The sequence below is a fragment of the Artibeus jamaicensis genome, unplaced genomic scaffold, assembly GCF_021234435.1.
Source record: "Artibeus jamaicensis isolate MK-2021 breed Jamaican fruit bat unplaced genomic scaffold, CSHL_Jam_final contig_519, whole genome shotgun sequence".
Classification (NCBI taxonomy): Eukaryota; Metazoa; Chordata; class Mammalia; order Chiroptera; family Phyllostomidae; genus Artibeus; species Artibeus jamaicensis.
The window spans coordinates 47827691-47846962 of record NW_026521871.1 but is presented as its reverse complement, the minus strand read 5'-3'; the positions used below and the strand labels follow the sequence as shown (position 1 = coordinate 47846962).

Genomic DNA, 19272 nt, shown 5'->3' with positions numbered 1-19272 from the left:
CCCGGGAGGACGCGAGGATGAGCAGGGCGTCGTCTCTCATTCCGGGAGTTCTCTTCGTGGGGGCATCTCGCTTTTCCTTCAGGGACACCCCATTGAGAGAACCGTTCCTGTTTCCAGAGACTCCAGAAACAGCAACTACAAAGGCCAGCTGCTCCCAATCAACAAATTTTCTTTTATTTTTTTCCTACTGATCTGGGGTAGAAAGTGAAGGAGTCAAGAAATAAATAAATCATGTGGCTAATATTCTGGCCGTGCAGCAGTTTTCTAGGTTTCTGATCAGTTCCCACGCATCTTCCTTCTTTCCTTCAATAATAATGGTAATAGTAATAATAATAATCATGGTGATGATGATGTTGTTACATTTGAGGGAACTCTTGAGATGCCAGCCCCACAAGCTCATGGTCAAATCTGAGACTCTCCAAGGAGAGAACATTCCACCTACATGGATGAAGGATGCAATGACTCCTGCAGGGACTGCCACCAACCCAGCAGGACGGGGCCTAACATCTGCAGAGAGAAAAGCTGCAAACAGGGCCCCACAGGTGAGACAGCCATCAGGGAGCATGAGTGGCGTGGGTGGGAGGCATCTTTGATAACTGATGTTTTTATCCATCGATCTCCTTTCTGAATTGGGGCTATTCACACAGAGGAGGACTTTCCCTGCCAAGGCCCCCAGCCTTGGTCTTGCTGACATCACACCCCAACAGCCACTGGGGCCCAGGTACATGCAGAGAGCAGGATGCAGAGTCGGACATTTCCAGCTTTAATTCTCCTCCACCACCATGAGCCCTTGAGCAAGTAACCCAGCGTCCCAGCCTCTGTACCCTCCCTACTAAAACCAGTGTGATAACATTGAACTCCTCCGGGTTCAATGAAACGACGTTAGCTCTCATCTCCTGAGGGCTTACTATATGCCAAGCACTTTGGGGAGCACTTCCACGTACTTTAATTCACTAAATACTCCAAATGATTGTATAAGGGGTTGTTTTCATGTCTCCCATTTTACGCTTGAGAAAACAGAGACCCAGAGATGACGTTCAGGAGCTTGCCCAGGGTTGCATGGCTAGGCAGGCACTACAGTGTGGTTATGTATACTGAGGATTCTGTCGGGTGCCTAGTGCATGCAGGTGCTCCATAACCACGGCCCTCTTCCCCTTCATAAAACAAGACGTTACTTCTACCCTACACTGTGGAGTTAATGATTCTTGCCAGTCCGCCACTTTTGAGAAGGGGAACGATTTGTTTCCCACTTTAAATAGCTCCCTGAGTGCAGTGAGCCTCCTCCTGAATCCTGATCCTTCGTAGATAAAGATACCCATCTCCCAGCCAAGCATTTTGGGAAATTCGCTGGGCTCCCCGCCCCGACTGTGATAACAGCATGGGTAAGGCTACAACCAGAGAACCGTTATGTGCGGTCACTAGATGGTTCTTCTAACTTCATAAATATTCTACCGTGCTTTTCACCTCCCTTAAGAGCTCTTCCATTATTGCAGTTGGCTGGCCAGGAGGCACCAAAATGTTCCACTGGGCTCTTAGGGGACACATCAGAAAATATTTTTTTTAGCTCAACTGCCACAGTCTATATTTCTCTTGCTTTATCCTAATAACCTGTGATGCATTCTTAGGTACGGTGAGTATTCCGACAGATGAAACAAAATGTAGCTGGGTCATTTTACCAACGGAATTTTCAGTCCTGTTTAACAGAAACTATCTATACAGCTTCCTCCCCATTCCTGGACATTTTTGGAAATGGCATGTTTTAAAACTAGCCTCAAGACCATTTTAATGACTGTGGACTTTTCATGGACAAGTTGACTGTTTTAGGAGATAACAGGCCTGCCAGGATTCATGCTCTCTGGAGAAAAAAATAAAAACGTCCCTGAGTCCCAGTCACAGAGAGCATTTCCTGGCTCAGCCCCTGGTCACTCTGGCTGATCCAAGCTCTCCCAGTTGTCTTTCCCGCTTGTGTTTTCAAGACAAAGTCTCCTCAGACTGGTGGGAACTTGGCTGCTTTGAGCTACGGTACCTTGTACGGCACCGTCTACCAGTCATTGGACGGATCTTTCTCTGCTACCCCTTTGCTTCAGCTTTTCAGTACAGCGAGTCACAGCTAACATGAGAGCTGGGCTCCAAGGACAGCACAAAAGGCAAACATTGTGTTCAAATGGCCCTCGAGAAGCCCTTGGGGAGGCACCATGGTGGAGCTCCACACAACATCTCTCATAAGTCCAGTCTTGCCAAGGGTGCTCCTGCACCAAGACCAAGGCCACAGCATGGACCCAAGGCAGGGATGTCAGAACTAAGGTGGGCTGAGATAATAGCTGATGCAGAGCTCCAGTGGGAATACACTGTCGCTGAGTGGAGTAGAGGACCACATGACCCATACCATTCTCTCATTCTCTCCACCCTCCTCCCCACTCCCGTGCTCCAGTTCCTCATCACTCACTATGACCACCTCCATCCCCACAGACCCTGCGGATCTTCATGGGAATCCAGCTCCCCGTACTTCCATTGCTCTGCTCCCATTTGCTCTCTGCCCAGATGCCTGGACCTTCCTTATTCCCCTTAATTCCTCTGCTGAGAAGCTGCTCCATGGCCCTGTAATGACCCTCCCACCTCTCTTAAGCACTGAGCTGGAGGACGCCACCTCCTACCCATGCCGTACACATTGGGAGAGGGGCCTGGTGCCCAGAACTCCCCTGGCTTGAACAATGAAGGAATGTGCATCCCAGCCCAGGCAGGAATGAACCAAGGGAACTAAATAATAACCAAAGCAGCTTACTTCCAGTTCAAGCCACTGAGCCTTGGCCAGTCAAATCCAGATCTTGGCTCCCACTACCAGTTTACTGATCACATGTACCTTCCTCCACTATGTGTCTGGTGCTATGTGAAGGTCTGGGAAATCCAATGTGATGGAAACCACAGGTTTGGTTTTGTATCTCTATCAATCTAATTACCAAGAAACATTTCTCTGGTCGCACCTCTGAGGACAGCTATGGGCCTAAGGGTATAAGAAAGGTTTAATGGGGGATGCAGCCAAGAGGCTATTTTGAGAGACCAAGGGGCCTCCTTAGAAATAAGTTATCCTAAGGAGAGACTCAGAGTGTTGCTCCAAGAACACTGCTTTCTGAGATTCAGAAAGTCTCTGCTGCCTGTCTCTCTAGGTCTCCTGAGTTCTAGAAAGACGGAATTGCAAGAAAGGCTAAAATAGGCCCCAAAACGAAAGGGCATCAGAAAAGAGACAGAGTGACCCCATTCCTTATGCAGGAGGGGTAGACAGCATTATTGTCACAATTTGCCATCCTCTCTACACTTGTGCCAGGGCTGTGTGCCTTTTCAGTTCCTCTTGCTAAAGGGCTAGAGCATATTTTCCTGTCCCTTGACTTTGGGTTTGCCCATGGACTTGTTGTGACCAATAGAACAAGGCTGAAGTAAGAATGCATAGTTCTGAGCCTAGGCCTGCAGAGATGTTGCGTGTCTCTCCCTTCTCTCTTGCACAATTACCGTGCCAGGAGGAAAGTGTGCCCAGGCCAGCCTATTGGTTGCAGCAGGACAATGAAAGACAGAAGAAGCAGAGATGAACTGGGTCACCCACACCTGAGATCAACCCACCACCTGCTGAACCCCAGATGCATGAGCAAGTCAACCAAGATCCAGTTGAAGCCAGCCTGGACTGGCCAACATGCAGCTGACATGCAGACCCTTGAGAATAAGTGACTTCTATTTTTAACCATGGAGTTTTGAAGTGGTTTGTCATGCAGCACATTTGGTGGCTACCGCTAGCTGATACATATGAGGGTCTGGGTCCTGACCACCGCACAAGTTCTCACATCACTGATTACTGGGCCCACAGAGCAGAACTGTTTCCCAACAATACTCTTAAGAGGCAAAGTTGTGGAAGTGGAGTCAGCTATAGGCATAAAGTACCTCACTGATCACAAGCTGTGGGTTTCACATCTTAATATATGAAAAGCTCAATTCAACAGAGTTAGATTTGACCATCCACTACTGGGCAGCAAAAACATCAGGACTTTCCCAACCCAATATTTAACTTTGGAACAAGCGGGCATTTTCCCACCACATGAACTTATCTATAATCCAAAATAAACGGCCAACATTTACAGTCTGCCTCAAGACAAAACAAATCCATATCTTTTCTTTCAAGTTACTTTTTCCATAAAACACTTTTTTTGGAAGACCTATTTATAAACTAAAAGTAATGACCTGATCATGTACAAACCTTCTTCAGATTTGGTGTCTTCAGTAGCTCCAGGAGGTCCTTCTTACCAATGATAGAAGTCCCCCACATCCACTTCATCAGTCTGAAGTGCTTTTCTAAGCTTGGAAAAACATCTGGAACTTTAAGCTACCACTCTTGTTCTAGGTAAAAGTAATGCTAATTAATGTTTAAGTGGTTTGGAGGAATATTTGTGTGTGGGTCCTGGGGGATTACATCACTTTTCACCCAATAAATGCAAACAAAAGAAAAAGAATCTTAGTATTACTTCCCTTTGATGAATAATACATTCATCATCATAAGTGTTTTAGGGTAGTCATTCATGAGGGGGTATTTCATTCCATGCAAACTTAACTTTCACAAGTACAAATAAAAGACAGAGTATGGCACTTTAGAGAATAACTATCAAAAGGGATGACTATTTTTGAGAAATGGTAATAAATCATATGGAAGGGCTTCCTGGCCCTGAGGCTCAAACGATCTTTCAGAAGGAACTGTCTGGAAAGGAAACCGTTCTTCGAGATGTGGCTAAGTGAGTGATCCAGGGCCAGCGCCCGCATCCCCAAAAGAAGCCTGGAACACAAGGTTGACAAAGGGGAAATGGGAGGCCTCCGTGTGCTGGGGTTCACCGTCAGCCTGGGGGATTCTTGTACTGGGGGAGGGAACCTCGAAACAATAGAGCTTGTCTGCTCACTTGGATCCGGACAGCCTTCCCCTGCTTTGTCCCCTCCTGCCACGGGACAATTACTTGTTGTTAAAGCAGATGCACTGCTAGGTGTGGGGAAAAAATAAAAAGAACCTTTGTATAATGATCAGTTCGATCATGGTGAATTGTCCCAAACAGTTAAATATTGGCAACTTCATATGGTTCAACTTAATACAGTGAGGAAACATAAAATACACAAACACAAATATTCACAGAAATTAGAAATATAGACTAAATTGTGAGGTGTGTGAGGCTGCAAACAAAAACCAAATTATCCCCCCCCCAAATAATAGCTGCTGTTAAAATACTGTATAATAAACATTTTTTAAAACCACAAAATATCATTGTAACCAACTTTATTTACCCTCTCCGTTGGAGAAATCTGCACATTCAGACTTTGAGCTTGGAGTCGAGACAAAGGAACTTTCCAGAACCATGTTCCAGAACCGTGTTGAGAAAGGATCGCTGACTCACCTGGACAGCAACAGTTGACCCTGAAGCTGCAGGTCCGCAGCGCAGTCCTCGGAACGGCAATTCCTTTCAAAAACAGTCTGTGAAAGACACAACAGGAGGGTTGGCACAGGACTTAATGACAAATGAGTGAAGAGCAGCCAAATATTTTCTTCCAAATCAGCAGGAACCCTTCCCTGAGCCCGTCAAGCCCCTGACCCCCCCAGAAGCCCACTCCCTGGCTTGGCTGGGGGGTCCTTCGAAGGCTCCGAGGAAACCCTGGTCCCACCTGCAGAGCACACCCCTCACTTGGCTTATTTTTCATCCCATTCAAGTGCTTCTTCGAGTAGATTTTTCAAGAAGGGCACAGGGTAGATGCCCTTTCCATCTTTGAGAATATCTTTCAATGCCCTCAGATGTAAGTGAATAAGAATCAGTGGAGTAAAGAATTCTTAAGATTATTGCCTGGTCACTCCCCTCTGCTTGCTGCCTTGGGGAGGCAGACAATCTATATTTGAGGTACATTCTGCCTGAGCCATGGGGTCGTATTCTAATTTTTAGCTCCAAAGGGAAAAGTCAGCGGCAATTAGACTATCACACTGAGGGCACCAGAGAGAGCCAAAGGGACCCTTTCCCTTCAGTAGCGAGCACAGTGCTCTTTTTCTAACTAACACTGGGCCTCGAGGCCCTGGCTGGGCAGCTCAGTTGATCAGAGCATCATCTGATGCACCGAGGTTTCGGGTTGATCCCCGCTCAGAGCACAGGCGGACGCATAAATAAGTGGAAAAACAAGTTAATGTCTCTCCCTCTCTCTCTTTCTCTCTCCTTCCCTCCCTCTCTTCCTCCCTTTCTCTATCTAAAGTCAATCAATCAATCAATCAATCAATCAATCAAAAGATGGGGCTTAGCTGGCCAAAGCCCTGCCCAGTGGTGGAGCCTACAGCTCTTTGTGCAGAACCACTGTCTTTCCAGAGGGCTCATGGAGGGGCCTGAGCTGCGCCTATCTGTGGGGGTCGGCTGGGAAAAGCAGCCTTTTGGGAGGAGTTGCAGCTGTCTCTATGGCACACGGCGGGCTTGTCTCCCCGTCCCTCGGTCTGGTGTCCCCCTCTTTGATGTCTCCGATCTAGGGCCCCTGGGCTCCCTGTGTTTCCAACTGACAGAGGCTCTTCGCTACCATTAGTTAGCTCTGAGGGTTTCAGTGGGATTCTGAAGAGGAAGCCTGTTGCCATGTTTTAGTTGTAATTGATGCACTATTAAACTTCTTCATTGTCACTCCCTCCGCCCCCAAACACAGTTCCAGGGGATCGATGCCATCCCACGGGTAAGTCCAGGTGGCATCTCCGAGCGCCAACGTGGACTCCAGCAAACTCCCTGGCCAATGGGCGGTCTAGACCCGGCCAGATGGAGCAATGCTGCCTATGAAAATTCGTACTCCTGTGTCATATTTACAAAAGAATAAAGTGTCCCGGCCAACATTCCCTGCTTTGATTGCGGGGGAGAACTCACAGAAGCCTTGGGCAAACAGAGAAAATCCCCGTGTGCTTTTGGACACTGCTGGGGGCAAGGAGAACGCCAACTTTCCAGGAGATTTCAGTTTAAGACGTTGGTGCTTTCTCTGCCCCCTTGGCCAAGGAGAAAACAGGAGGAGGTGGGTGTGAAGATGCCACAAATATCTCGGGCAAGCGAAGGCGGCTTTTTGAGGTTAGGTAAAAGTAGCTTTCCCACCACGCTAGTCAAACGGGAGTCCGAAGGTCCCCCCACAGACATGCCTTCTTGACCCTCCATTTGTATCCACAACTTTACTTTTTTTTGTTCAAGAGCATCTCTGCACCCAGACGGTGAAGCCTCGGGCCCCACAAAACCCCACTCTGCCCCTGGTGACAGGTGAGAGAGACAGTCTGACTTCCTCACCGGGCGCATGGGCCTCGGAGCAGCCATTTCTCCGACCCAAACCTGCACTGGAAAAAAAGTCTTCCCTTCTGATCTAATAGAAAGTGGGATTCTTCACCTATTCCAGCTGGCAGGGCCAGAGGAGGATCAGTTTCTTAGACTTGGCGATAGTAGCTTTATTTCTTAAAAACTGCTACTAATTAGTCACAAGAGGCAGAAAACAGAACCGACAAGTTCAAATGAAGGGGCTGGTGCTGCCAGAGTAAAGGGAAACTATGCCAGCGGCCGGGCGAACAGCTGTTGAGCCAGAGAGAGTCCAGTATCGGTGAGAAAGATGGCCCTAAAAATAAAGAGCAGGCCAACCAGACTTCTCCCCACCCCCCGCAGGAACACCACCTCAGGGGGCCGCAGGTATAGCTCAGGTATCGGTGCCTTGAGTGTGATTTCCGAAAAAACATCTCAGAAGAAAACAAGGGAGGGGCTCATGTTTCTTCCCCAGTCAGAGACTGGCCACTGGGTGTGAGTCCTCGTTCACACACACACACACACACACACACACACACGCGATTTGTTTGTAGACCAGGTTTTCAATAAGTCAGGGCAATGCAGAAGGAAACCCAATGGGCTTGAAAATTTGGGGGGGAAACAAATTCTTCCTCTAAAAAAAGTTTGGAGGGTGGGCAGAACACCCCGTTTCCATAAATTACAAAGATAAAGCCTAACGCTGAAGAAAAAAATTTGCAAATTGACAGGTCAGTGTAACATACAGCCTGAGCTTTGAGGGCAGGAGTCCCCTCTCCTTTGCTCGAGGGGTTAACCTCGGAGGGGAAGCCTCAGGGACACAGACAAGACTCCTCTGGTCGGTGAGGAGGCTGAGCTTCTTGTTTCCCCCAGGAGTACCTGAGAGGAGATGCTTTCAGTGCGTATTCCACCAAGGTGCCCTTTCGGAAAAGATTACCCAGACACTGATGCCAGTGTGAAAGCAGGGTTGATCTGGTTAAAACTGAGATGGGAGGGGGAGGAAACTTCTTCCTCGAACACCCCTTCTCCTCCTGCACTGGGCCAAACTGCTCCCCTGAACCCGGATACGCAGTCTGGATCCCCCAGACTGGATGAGCTCTGACACCTGTCTGGCTCTGGCATCTGGAGTTACTCTGCTCTCTTCTCTTCTGCCCCTTCCAGCACCCCAGCTTTTCCATGCTGGGGCAGAGACCTTGTATATGATCATGAAAATAAAGCTCAGAGCTGTAAGTAACAGCATCTCAAGCTGGCTGGACATTCCAGCCCGGAAAGTGCTACCTGCCATCCAGGCTAAACTACCAGTGGTTTTCACAGGCCACGGGCCATATGCCCACATTCCAGGCATTAAGGGATTTGGGGTGGGAGTGACAGATGGCGGCGACTTCTAGCACGATGGAGGGAGGTCTAAAGGTTATGGCTTCAACATAGTTCAACATTAACACTAGAGCCAAATAGCTCACTTCACTTGAAAGATGGTAAAGGGAGTATTCTCTACCGGGCCAATGGCTTTTCTTTCACTGGCCGTATTTCCTCCACCTGGTTTTTTGAAAGGGAGATTCATACACGCACATGCGTCCCGTCATGTAGGTAAGTCCTCCACACCACACGCCGCGCTCTCCTGGCTGGGAGGAACTCCCTGCTAGCTCAGGGAACACACATCTGTGAATTAAAGAGCTTGCTGAATCTGCTAGTGAAGAAACTCAGCTATGACGCCCAACCTTTGCAGGATGACCTACATAACATGTGTGCTTTCAGAAGGGCTCTTTCCACTGAGGCTGACTGAGCATCTGCCAAGCACCATGCTGGGCTCTCGGGATGAACAGCAAATGAGATTAAATAGATCCCTGCCCTCACGGGGCTCCCTTAGTAAGGGAAACAGAAAAGCAATTAGACAAAACTATGACAAACTGTGATAGACGACATAAAGAAATCAAAAGGCCAGGAAGTACAGGGTAGTTGGGGAATGGTTCTCTGGGCAGGTAATACTGAGGCTGAGACTTGAAGAATGAAGGACTGGCTGTGGGTAAAGCATGGCCAGCATTTTATAGAAGCAGCACCAGCCTGCGCAAAGGGCCTGAGGCAAGGAAGAATTTGGTAAGTTGGCAGGTGGTTGGAGCATAGTAGTGCTTAGCACTGAATGACACTGGAGAGGCCAAAGCCTCCATGTGCAGGGTTTTATGGGCCTTAGCAAGAGTCTAGATTTTCTTCTAAGGGCAGAAGGAAGCTAGTGGGAGTAGGGGAGCTTGTGAGGAGATGTGACCTAGTCCAAGTGAGAAATGATGGTGGCTTAAACTAAAGTGATGGCAGTAGAGATGAAGGGGAGGAATCTATGCATCATTTGAGTTTGTAGTGGAACAGCTGGCTCTCAAGAAAATGTGGTGATCCTCTAGAGGGTCAAGTCCAATGCCTCAGCCAGTGAACAGGTGGCCTTAGACTATATGACTGTACCTCCAGTCCCGGTGACCCCTCCCCTTCCCTTCACTAGATATTCAGTCACATGGGAGACCATTAGCTTCCATCAGTCCCTCCTGTCCTGTTTGTCCGTCAAACCCTTTCAGCCCTGAGCATCCAAATCCTACTTCTTCCTTTAAGCTCTGGCCAATTCTCCCTTTCTCCACAGAGCATCTTCTCCTCAGCCGGAAGTGGTCTCTGGAGTGAAACACCCACACGCTAATCTGAGTCTTGCCTTCCACTCTGTATACCTTATTCCTGTGTTGTCTGTCTGTCCACTAAAGCAGCATTGTTTTATTTACTTTTTTATTAAGGTCTCAGGTGTACTGAGCACTCAAATGATTGAGTTGCTCTTGGATTTATAGTCCTTTTAAATATTATTCTGGTTAATGGATAACGTAAGTTTTGTTTTGTTTTCCTATCAAGCATTCCCCAAGGAGAGAGAGATGGGTCTTTGTTTTTCTTAATTTTTTTGGGTGAAAGATGCTCTTCAGGCGGCTGAAGTGCTGGTGTTCCATTATCGTCCAGCACTCGGAATCCTACTCTGTTCTCAGCATGGTGGCAACCCTGCCATCTACTCACACAGCTGAGTACCTACCCCAGAATCCACTCTCCCAAGACCATTTCTTCACCCGGCGGGGGGGAAGGCGTGGCCTCCTTCCTGTCTCACTCACTTCCACTCACCGCAAAAAGGCCTGGGGCCCATCAGTCAGGCTGAACTTAACATGCTCTTGTCACCGTCTCCATGCTATATGCACTGTCTGTGCAGCTACTCCACCCGGACAAGACCAGCAGTGGGGGCGGACAGACCCTGACTCTACAGGACCGCCATGACTCAATCCACTCCATGGTACAATGCTATGCACCAACATGGGCTCAGTGCCTTTCAGCTGAAGAAATGAAGGCATTTAAGTCCCAATGCTATCTGGCCACATGACTTAAGAGCTCCAATGAAAGAGGCGAGATGCGTTTTGTGGAGTTATCATATATGCACACAGAGGGTGGACATCAGCTCTGTTTCCCAGGGTGGGCCTCGCTCTCGCTCTCAGACTCTTTCTTCCCCTCAAACTGAGCCAACATCTGGAAGACACATGGACGAAGGTAATTAAATTATCTTTTTAAAAAAAGACCTGTTAATTAGGAAAAGGAGAATAAGCAAGGATCACTTGCCCAGATTTTTTCCTCCGGCTCCTGGACAATCTTCCCAATCTAAGGACAGTATTTGTCCTGCACTTTAATTTCAACTAAAGAATCACATGGTTAAAGCAAAAATAACGATACCCTCCCCCATGCCCCCAGCACACACTTCCCTACTGCGTTCTGGTCTCCAGGGACAACCACTACTACCCACGTCCACACTATGTTTCTTTTGATGATTATTTCCATATCTCTAAAAAAAATGCTGATACCACTACTTCTTGGTTCAGCAGATTTGGACATTATCTTACAGAATTCCTGCCATGATAGACAGGAATTAGTGTTGCTTACATACTGGCTCCCTCCCGTCTACCTTCCTAACTTTAATAGGCAAACCACTACTCTTAGCTCCTCTATTGCAGCGATTCTCAAACATTAGCTGCATTAGATTGCCCGGTCAGCTTGTTAACACAGACTGCTGAGATGAACCCCCTGAACATTGAATTCAAAGGGTCTGGGACGGTCCCAAGAATTTCCATTTCTCCTCAGATTCCAGGAGAGGCTGACCCTGCTGACTCAGTGACCACACTTCACACAGTGCTGCTCTGCTGGTGACCTCTGTGAGTTTAAGTAACAAACAGCTATTTCTCATGTCATCGAATTTTATCATATCTCTTGGCTCACCAACTTCAAAGATTAAGATATTGAGAGAACCTCTTTGATTCTATTTTTATCTCTATACAATCATAGTTCATGGCATTTACAATGTATACTATAACCACAGTATGTGGGATTGATTGTAAACACTGAAAACCAACACACAGTGCCATGGTTATTGTGGCTACACAATTACTGCTCACAGCAGAGCCAATAGGAGCGTCATGATTACAAATCCTCCTCTATGGGTTCAAAGCTAAACTCCTAGAATGCCCAACTCTTACTTAAGGGAGAATACTTCTAGTATCGAGGTCCTTCTCCTTGTACTCTTCTTCTTGCCTAAAATTCCACTATATTTTAATTTGTTTTATATTTGGACTATGACATATTGACCATGTTTCTATTTTGTTCTGGGAGTTTTTGATTGCCTTTGTTTTTTATCTATAAAAATATATTTAATCAACACTGTGCCTGAATATTTTCTGTCTATTGCTGATTTTGTTCTTCTTGAAGTCCATTGACCTTCCCTGTTCTAAATGGATCAATTGTTCTTTAGACTTCTTGCATAGTTGTAATTCTGATTTTTTTTCTTGCCAGTAGACTCCTGGGGGTTAGTTCCACTGTTTCTTGTATCCTACATTGGCTCCTTCTACTTGTGTCCCTTGTTCTGTTAGAGCGCATCTTGGTGATTTCCTTGGAAGCGTCACTAGAGAGGTAAACTTGCTAGGTCCTTGCTTGTCTGAAAAGTTGTTTTGACCTCATACTCGACTGTTAGGCTGTGTATAAAACTGTAGCTGCAAAACCACTTTCAGAAAACTTTGAAGCCCTTATTGAACCATATACCAGCTTCCAATCTTGCTAATGAGGAGTCTAATGGACCACACGGTGGGACTCTAACTCTGTTGTAAGCTGATGTACGTCCTCAATATCATCATCCTGGAGGCATTTGGGATTCTCCTTATGTTTTAGGAGCAGTGATATTTCAAAATGATGTATTTAGGATATTTGTGGGTTATCTTGCTTATAAGTCTTGCTTTAAAAAAATCTCTTTAACACTAGAAAATTTTTAATTCCATTATCTGTCTTATAACTTTTTCTTCATCTTCTGTTTACTTTTCCTGATATTTCAATTACTTGGATATAGGCCCTTGTCAATTAATCCTTCACTCTCTTTTCTATTTTTATTTGTTTCTGCTTTCTTACCATTATCTTCTCATCTTTCTACTAAATTTTTGCCTCTGCAACCGCATTATTAATTTTCGAGAATGCTTTCTTTGTTCTCTGATTCTTCTCTTTAAAAAGAAATAGAATTTCAATCATTTTATAATGGAACATATTCTTAAATCTGCTTATGTTTATTACATAGAGCTTGTTGGTTTTACATTTTTTATAATCACTTCTATTCCCTGAACAGTTTATTTCCTTCTAATCAGTTCCATAGGTTTATATATTATTTTTATCATGAACCACGTTTCCTCCCAGTCTCAGGTTTCCTTGATTGTTCATTCATATTTAAGACGAGGTAAAATCGCTGATTGGGAAACCTGTGGGAGTGTTCCGGTGGGTGGTGAGAGTGGAAGCTAGCTCTTGTGATTTGGAGAGATGCCAGAAGGCAGGCTTTCCTCTGGGGAACCATCCTACCCCACACTACCTCTAAAGCAGTTTATTCAGTTCTTCAGAGAAGAAAATGCCTGGTTACTTGCTATTCTGCATGCCTGCAGCATGTACAGGTAGGGTAAGGGGGGGAGTCAACTCTTCCACACACCAACCTTCTCATAACCCCCCAGCCCCATTTCACCCTCTGTAACTAAGCGCTGGTCAGGCCGTGACTGCAACCTCTCTGGGGCCGTGAGTAGACAAGCACCTGGACTGAGTATGGGCAAGGTTCGCCCACCAACACTCTTCCACCTTCTTTACTCACTCCAGGATGTGACCACAACTTCTCACTGACTGATGCCCCTTCCCCCATGGTATGCGCCTTCCTGTTCCGGTTCACTCATTCCTACTCATTCTAATGGGGTCTCAGAAAGCACAGACATAAATATTTATGCTCGGTCAACCATCTTGAACCAGAACTAACTAAGAATAATGTTTTCATATTGATTTTTCAGTAAAGGCTGGGAGATGCTTTTCACTAAAGAAGGTCTACTCTGGGCCTCTGATGGATCTGGAGAAGGGAGAGTTGGGTTCACTGTGGAAGGTGTGCCCAGGGAAGCAAGATGCTGAACCGTGCAGATGGCTACCTCCCTAGGGTCACTTCAGAGACACAACAAGTACCCGGCACCCTGAAATGCCTCCCCTGAATTTGGACCACTACCATAACCCAAGTTGATTAGGCCAGCAAGAGTCCACCTTAGAGAGCAGAATAATACTAAGACTAAGGGACTAGTTACCTGGAAATTTACTGAGTCCACAGCCTGATCTCTTTACCCTGCTCCACTGTTGGGAGATGACACCCATCTCTACTTCTCAGTGAAGAAAGAAGTCACTGCTTCCTGCCTCTTCATCTGACCTTCCTTCCTCTCTCCTTCCCACCAACCCCTCCACTCATGCCCCCGCCCCCACTTATTCCCCAGTGTCCTCCTGGTCGCTCTCCTTACTCCCCCAGAGCCTGCTCCAAGTATCAGTGACTAACATGACACACCAGCCACTCCAGGGCACTTGCGTTTTGAAAGAGGTTTCTTCAAAAAGTCAGCATCACCAGTAGACTGTGTGTATATGGGTAGCGGGCACTGTTAGCCCTGCCCAGGTCCCTTCATAGCGGCTGCCCCATCCCCACAGCTGATGTGTGTGTAGGCAGCTCACAGCTCACATCTGCATCTTTCAGCCAAACAGGGTCTCCTTCAAGAAGGTTTCACTCCACTACCACACCCTGCAGCCGGCCAATGGCTGGCTCATAAAGGGTGCCAAAGGCCAGCCCCGTATGTCAAACAGAAGACAACTCTAGTGTAATTGATGCTCCAGTTTCCTACCGCAGGCCAAGGCTAGACCTGCGCTGACACCACATCCTGGCTCAGCCCCTTCCGCTTCCCTCATTCCCTCACAGGTTTCTCCCAAGACCACAGCCTTATGGGACCAGGTGCTGCCAAACTTCTGTCTCAGGCTCTGTTTCTGGGGAACCGGACCCAGGTCCACACGGGAGAGGCTTTGGGAGAAAACATATGCCTTTGTAAAAAAAAAAAAAAAGAAAGAAAGAAAAAAATCACCACCTACTTGAACATCTAGCTGGACATCTTGGACCCCAAACACCTCTTAGTGGTTCTGTTTACAACCCTAACGTGCAAGTGGGGCACAATGACCTGCTCGTTTTCCCTTAAGCTCAGAAGGTGGGATGAACCATGGAGAGTGGGGCCGGCAGGCGGTTCCACACTTTGCCCCTGCCCTGCACAGGGGTCTGGTTTAGCCAAAGGACCGTTTTGAGTGACCTTCCCCAGGGTCCTGGACCCGTGGCGATCTTGGGTGTTAAGGAAAGATCTTGGGTGTCTGGAAGCAGAGATGCCTTGTGTACTTCCTGATTAGTGGTCAGCATCGCACATGTCCAAATGGTTCAGGGCAGACAGGCCAGCGCTGCTGCCCAGAATCAGCTCACAGGCTCTCTCTGGCCTCGTGTGGCTTGTACCTACACCCAACCTCACTCTGAAGCTCTTCACACAATAGCACATTGCCGAATGTGACGAGTGTCACATGGGGTGAGTGGCCCACCACACTCACAATGCTCTGTCTGCCAGAGACATTTAAACTGGGCATCTTTAATTCACCAATTCTAGCAAGATGAAGTTCTTGGTTCTCCACCCCATTCACTCCCTACCAATAAAAAATTGATTGAGTACCTACAGTGCGCTGATCTAAGCTCTGGAAACAGTCTAGGAACAGGGCGCAAGTTCAGGGGCCAGGTGGTTGGTTCATGACCTCCAAGGGATTATGATTTCCTCACTGCTTAGAATAGCCTCAGTGTATTTAAATCATGCAGTTGTTAGAAGCAATACCCAAAGCCATCAAATTCATCATTTTGCAGATTGGGAAAGGGAGCGTCCCAGAGAGGGTGTGCCTTGGCCTCTGTCCCCCAGGCAGCTAAGGCTGTGACTTCTGCCATATATGTGTGTGTGTGTGTATATATATATATATGTATATATATATGTATATATATACATATATATATATATATATACACATGCAGATATATATATCTGCACCCCTTGGGTCCTGATTGGGGGCTTTAAGGTTCTGACCTGATTCTTCTGAGCAATCTTTTGTCCCTTCTTCCAGCGGAGCACTGGCGTCAGAGCCGGCAGTTCCCTCTCCTCCTCTCCAGTCACATGCTCGTCCAGGCTGTAGGCGGCCTCGAACACGATGGGACTGATGACGTCCTGCACCCTCCGCTGCAACAATAAACAAACATGCGCGTGAACTGCTGATGCTGGCTGACGTCTGCAGAGCGCTTCCTCATTTACAAAGCCCTTCCATGTGAACTGCCTCACATGACCCTCATGGCCGCCCCTGGGAGGCGGGAGTTTATTATTTTCGATGAGGTCATGGAGGCCGAGGACAATTAGGATCTTGTCCAGGGTCACTCTGATAATGACTGGGGGTTCCTCTAGTCCACCTTGCATGGTGCTAAATCATCTTCTCTTTGGCATATGGAAGACATTACCTGACTCATCTTCCAAATATGCTTATGAGCTCGCTGGCGGGCAGGAGAGCATCTGCACGCACCCCGCAGCGCTAGCCCCTCGTGTTAGTGCTGTTGGGATGATCAAAGCGCTTCTGCGTGGAGATAAGTATGGATTTCGTGTTGGGGAAGGGCACCGAGGGGCTCGGTGTCCTCTCGGAGCTAGTCAGCAGAGGGGCTGGAATAAAAGGCTGACTTCTGGCCCTTGTGTTCTTTCCTTTGGAACCCAAGCACTTGCAGACCCAAGGGGACGATATAGGTTGATAGTCATGTCAGGAAAGCAGAGGAAGGGAAGGGAAGAAAGCAAACCTACAAAGAACACCTTTGAGATGCCAAGTACTGTGCTGGGTGCTCTAGAGAGATGAGCAACACGCCCAGACCTCATGAGCTGGGGCTTGTTATCCTTCCCTGTACAGTCAAAGGGAAAGAGAGGAGTACAGCTCAGTGCCCCAGGGCAGCAGGCTAACAGGGATTTGGAGTCACATCTGTTCAGTCCTGGAGTCCTTGGCCTTTCTGTACAAGGGGTCACAGTCTCCCAGGGACTGTGGGTCCCCCAGGCTCACAAGTTAGAGTCAGATGAGAAGTGAAGGGGAGGGAGTCCTACATTCCAGGCCGGGATGCTCTGTGGGAGGTAGGCTTCCAGGTGGAGCAGAGCAAGTCTGAGAAGTGTCCCCAATTGCTTCTGTCACAGAAGAGATGGGGGTTGGGGAGGGAGCCAACAGGAAAGCAGGACTGGCCTGGTCAGGGCAAGAGAGAAGCTGGGTGGGCAGGCAGAGGCCAAGCCCAGGGCCAGGGACCTTGTACTACTCTGTGGGAGACATTTGGAGCGAGTCAGCGCTGTGTTCAAAACAACAGAAAGTTCTGAAGCTCCAGGAAGGGCACAGTGAGGCCTCCCTCCCCAACACCCAGGGCCCCTCCCCTGGGCTGACCAGCCCGCCAGGTTCTGGGTATTCGTCCAGATGGAGCACCTGGGGGCAATCGGTAGCTCATCACACCCTCTGCTTTTTTAGTGCAGCAGGAGTCCTGCAGATGGTTCCATGACGGGCCCCAGAGCTGTGCCAGCTCCTGTTTAACAGCACACAGCGTGTTACTATGGACGTCCTTACCCACCGAGGCGTGGACTCGAAGCTGCTCTAACAAGCAGAGGGGTGGCAGCCCATCCGTATCCTCCAAGATGGGTTCTAGGACCCTCAGTTCCCCAGGAGGGAGGTCAGTAAAAGGGCCTGTTATCAACTAATTTGGGGTGGGGACAACACAGGGTTAAACAAAGTTAAATGGGGTGCGGGGGGTGGCTAATCTGTTTTATTTGTTGTTTCTGTTTGCATTGCAATTGCCTTTGAGAAAGAGTAGGGTGGGCCTTAGTTTACTGGGTCTGGAGCCCTGTATTTGCTCGGAGTTCCTGGGGCACAGGTGTGGAGCGGCAGCACACACTCGGGGACTCCGGAGGGCGGAGCGGGAGCCTCCAGCAGCAGCTCAGGAGAGGAGAGGAGTGAGAGCCGGGGAGGTGGGAGTGGGAGACGGAGGAGCCTGTGGCTGCCGAGCTTTGGAGTGCGAGGGACAGGGACAAGGGGCACCGATGACTTCAGGGTGGCCAGCAGATGATGCACATTTGTGTTCAGAAAAGCAATTATTCAATGAAATATAATACAGGACTTCCTTGGGGAAGTGAGCAGGGAGCCTCCGGAAAAACTGCTTCTAGAAAATTCTCTTGAACCTCAGATTTTCCGGATCAGGTCTTTATTACCCACGCCCTGTGCAGGAGCAGAGCACGCACCTGGGATCCAGCTCCCCTCCGTCTGCCGACCCCACTCAGCAGGATCTGAAGACTGTCGGGGGCGTGGAGAAGAATGACTGAGCTCAGTCTTCGTGTTTTTACAAATAAATGCTTTAGTGTTTCTTTAAGGTGGGTTATTTAAAGTGTTTGCGTTTAAATCCTTCACGCTGAGTGCTGGCCGGGTGGCTCAGCTAGTTGGAGCGTTATCCATGCACGGAAAGGTTGCTGACTTGATCTCCGATCAGGGCCCTTAGCTAGGCTGCAGGTTCGATCCCTGGTCAGGGTGCATATGGGAGACAACTAATAGATGTTGCTCTCCTACATGGATGTTTCTCTCCCTCTTTCTCTCTCTCCCTTCCTCCTTCTAAAATCAACAAACATATCCTCGGGTGAAGAGTAAACCCTTCATGTTAAAGTCAGTCAGTTGTGATGTTGTTAGTCTTTAAAAAAATTTTTTTCAATGTTTATTGATTTTAGAGAGAGAAGAAGAAACAGAGAGAGAGGGAAACATGATGTGACAGAGAAGCATCACCTGGTTGCCTCCCATTCGTGCCCGACCGGGAACTGGACCTGCAACCCAGGTATGCGCCCTGATGGGGAGTCGAACGCCCACACTTCTGGCGTATGAGACGTCATTCCAACCAACTAAACCACACGCAGAGGCCAAGGTGTGTTGCTGTTATTCTTGGGGGGAAGGTCGATTAAGGGGGTGGGGGAGACAGAAGTAACTTAATATTTCCTGGCTACCAAATGTATGCCAGAGATGTTTTCCAACTTAATCCACCTGAGCTGGTGCATTACTGCTCCTGTTTTATGGATGACGTGACAGAGGCCCGGGAGCTCCGATAAAGTGTGCTCCACCCTGAGGCTGGTAAGTGGTGGAACCAGACTTATTCTTAGAACCTGAAGCAAAACAGCTTTCCTTGAAGTCCACAGAACACTAGTCAGAAGGGGGTTCGCATAGGGAATGTGTCTCCCATCAGCATGAAGGTGAACAAGCCACAACTAAGAAACAGGATCCTGAAGGGAAGGCTATTTCCCAACCTGCAGCCGCTCCAGCCGTGACCACCGAGAAGGGAAACCTTAGGCAGAGCATCGCCCACATGGGATGAGTCTGGACACCAGGGGCGCGGATGCTGAGCTCTGGCCCTGAGTGCGTGAACCTGTTTTGACTCAGAGTTTGAAAAACAGCTTCTTGTTACACGTCCCAGTAGCTCTGGGCAGAAGGGGTCCAAACCACACTGAGCCGTGGGTGGAGGCAGAGGAGGGGACGGCTGCTG

At 48.1% G+C, this 19272-nt stretch overlaps 1 protein-coding gene across 2 annotated transcripts in view; it reads right to left on the bottom strand.

Moving 5' to 3' along the window:
* Window positions 1-19272, bottom strand: part of ITGA9 (integrin subunit alpha 9) — a 311106-nt gene that overhangs the window by 123051 nt on the left and 168783 nt on the right. For both annotated transcript variants that reach the window (XM_037148217.2, XM_037148216.2), the window contains exons 16-17: window positions 15779-15928; window positions 5418-5494 (exon numbers count right to left, since the gene is read on the bottom strand). In XM_037148217.2, coding sequence (XP_037004112.2) covers window positions 5418-5494; window positions 15779-15928 — 227 coding nt within the window. The remainder of the gene's footprint in view (window positions 1-5417; window positions 5495-15778; window positions 15929-19272) is intronic.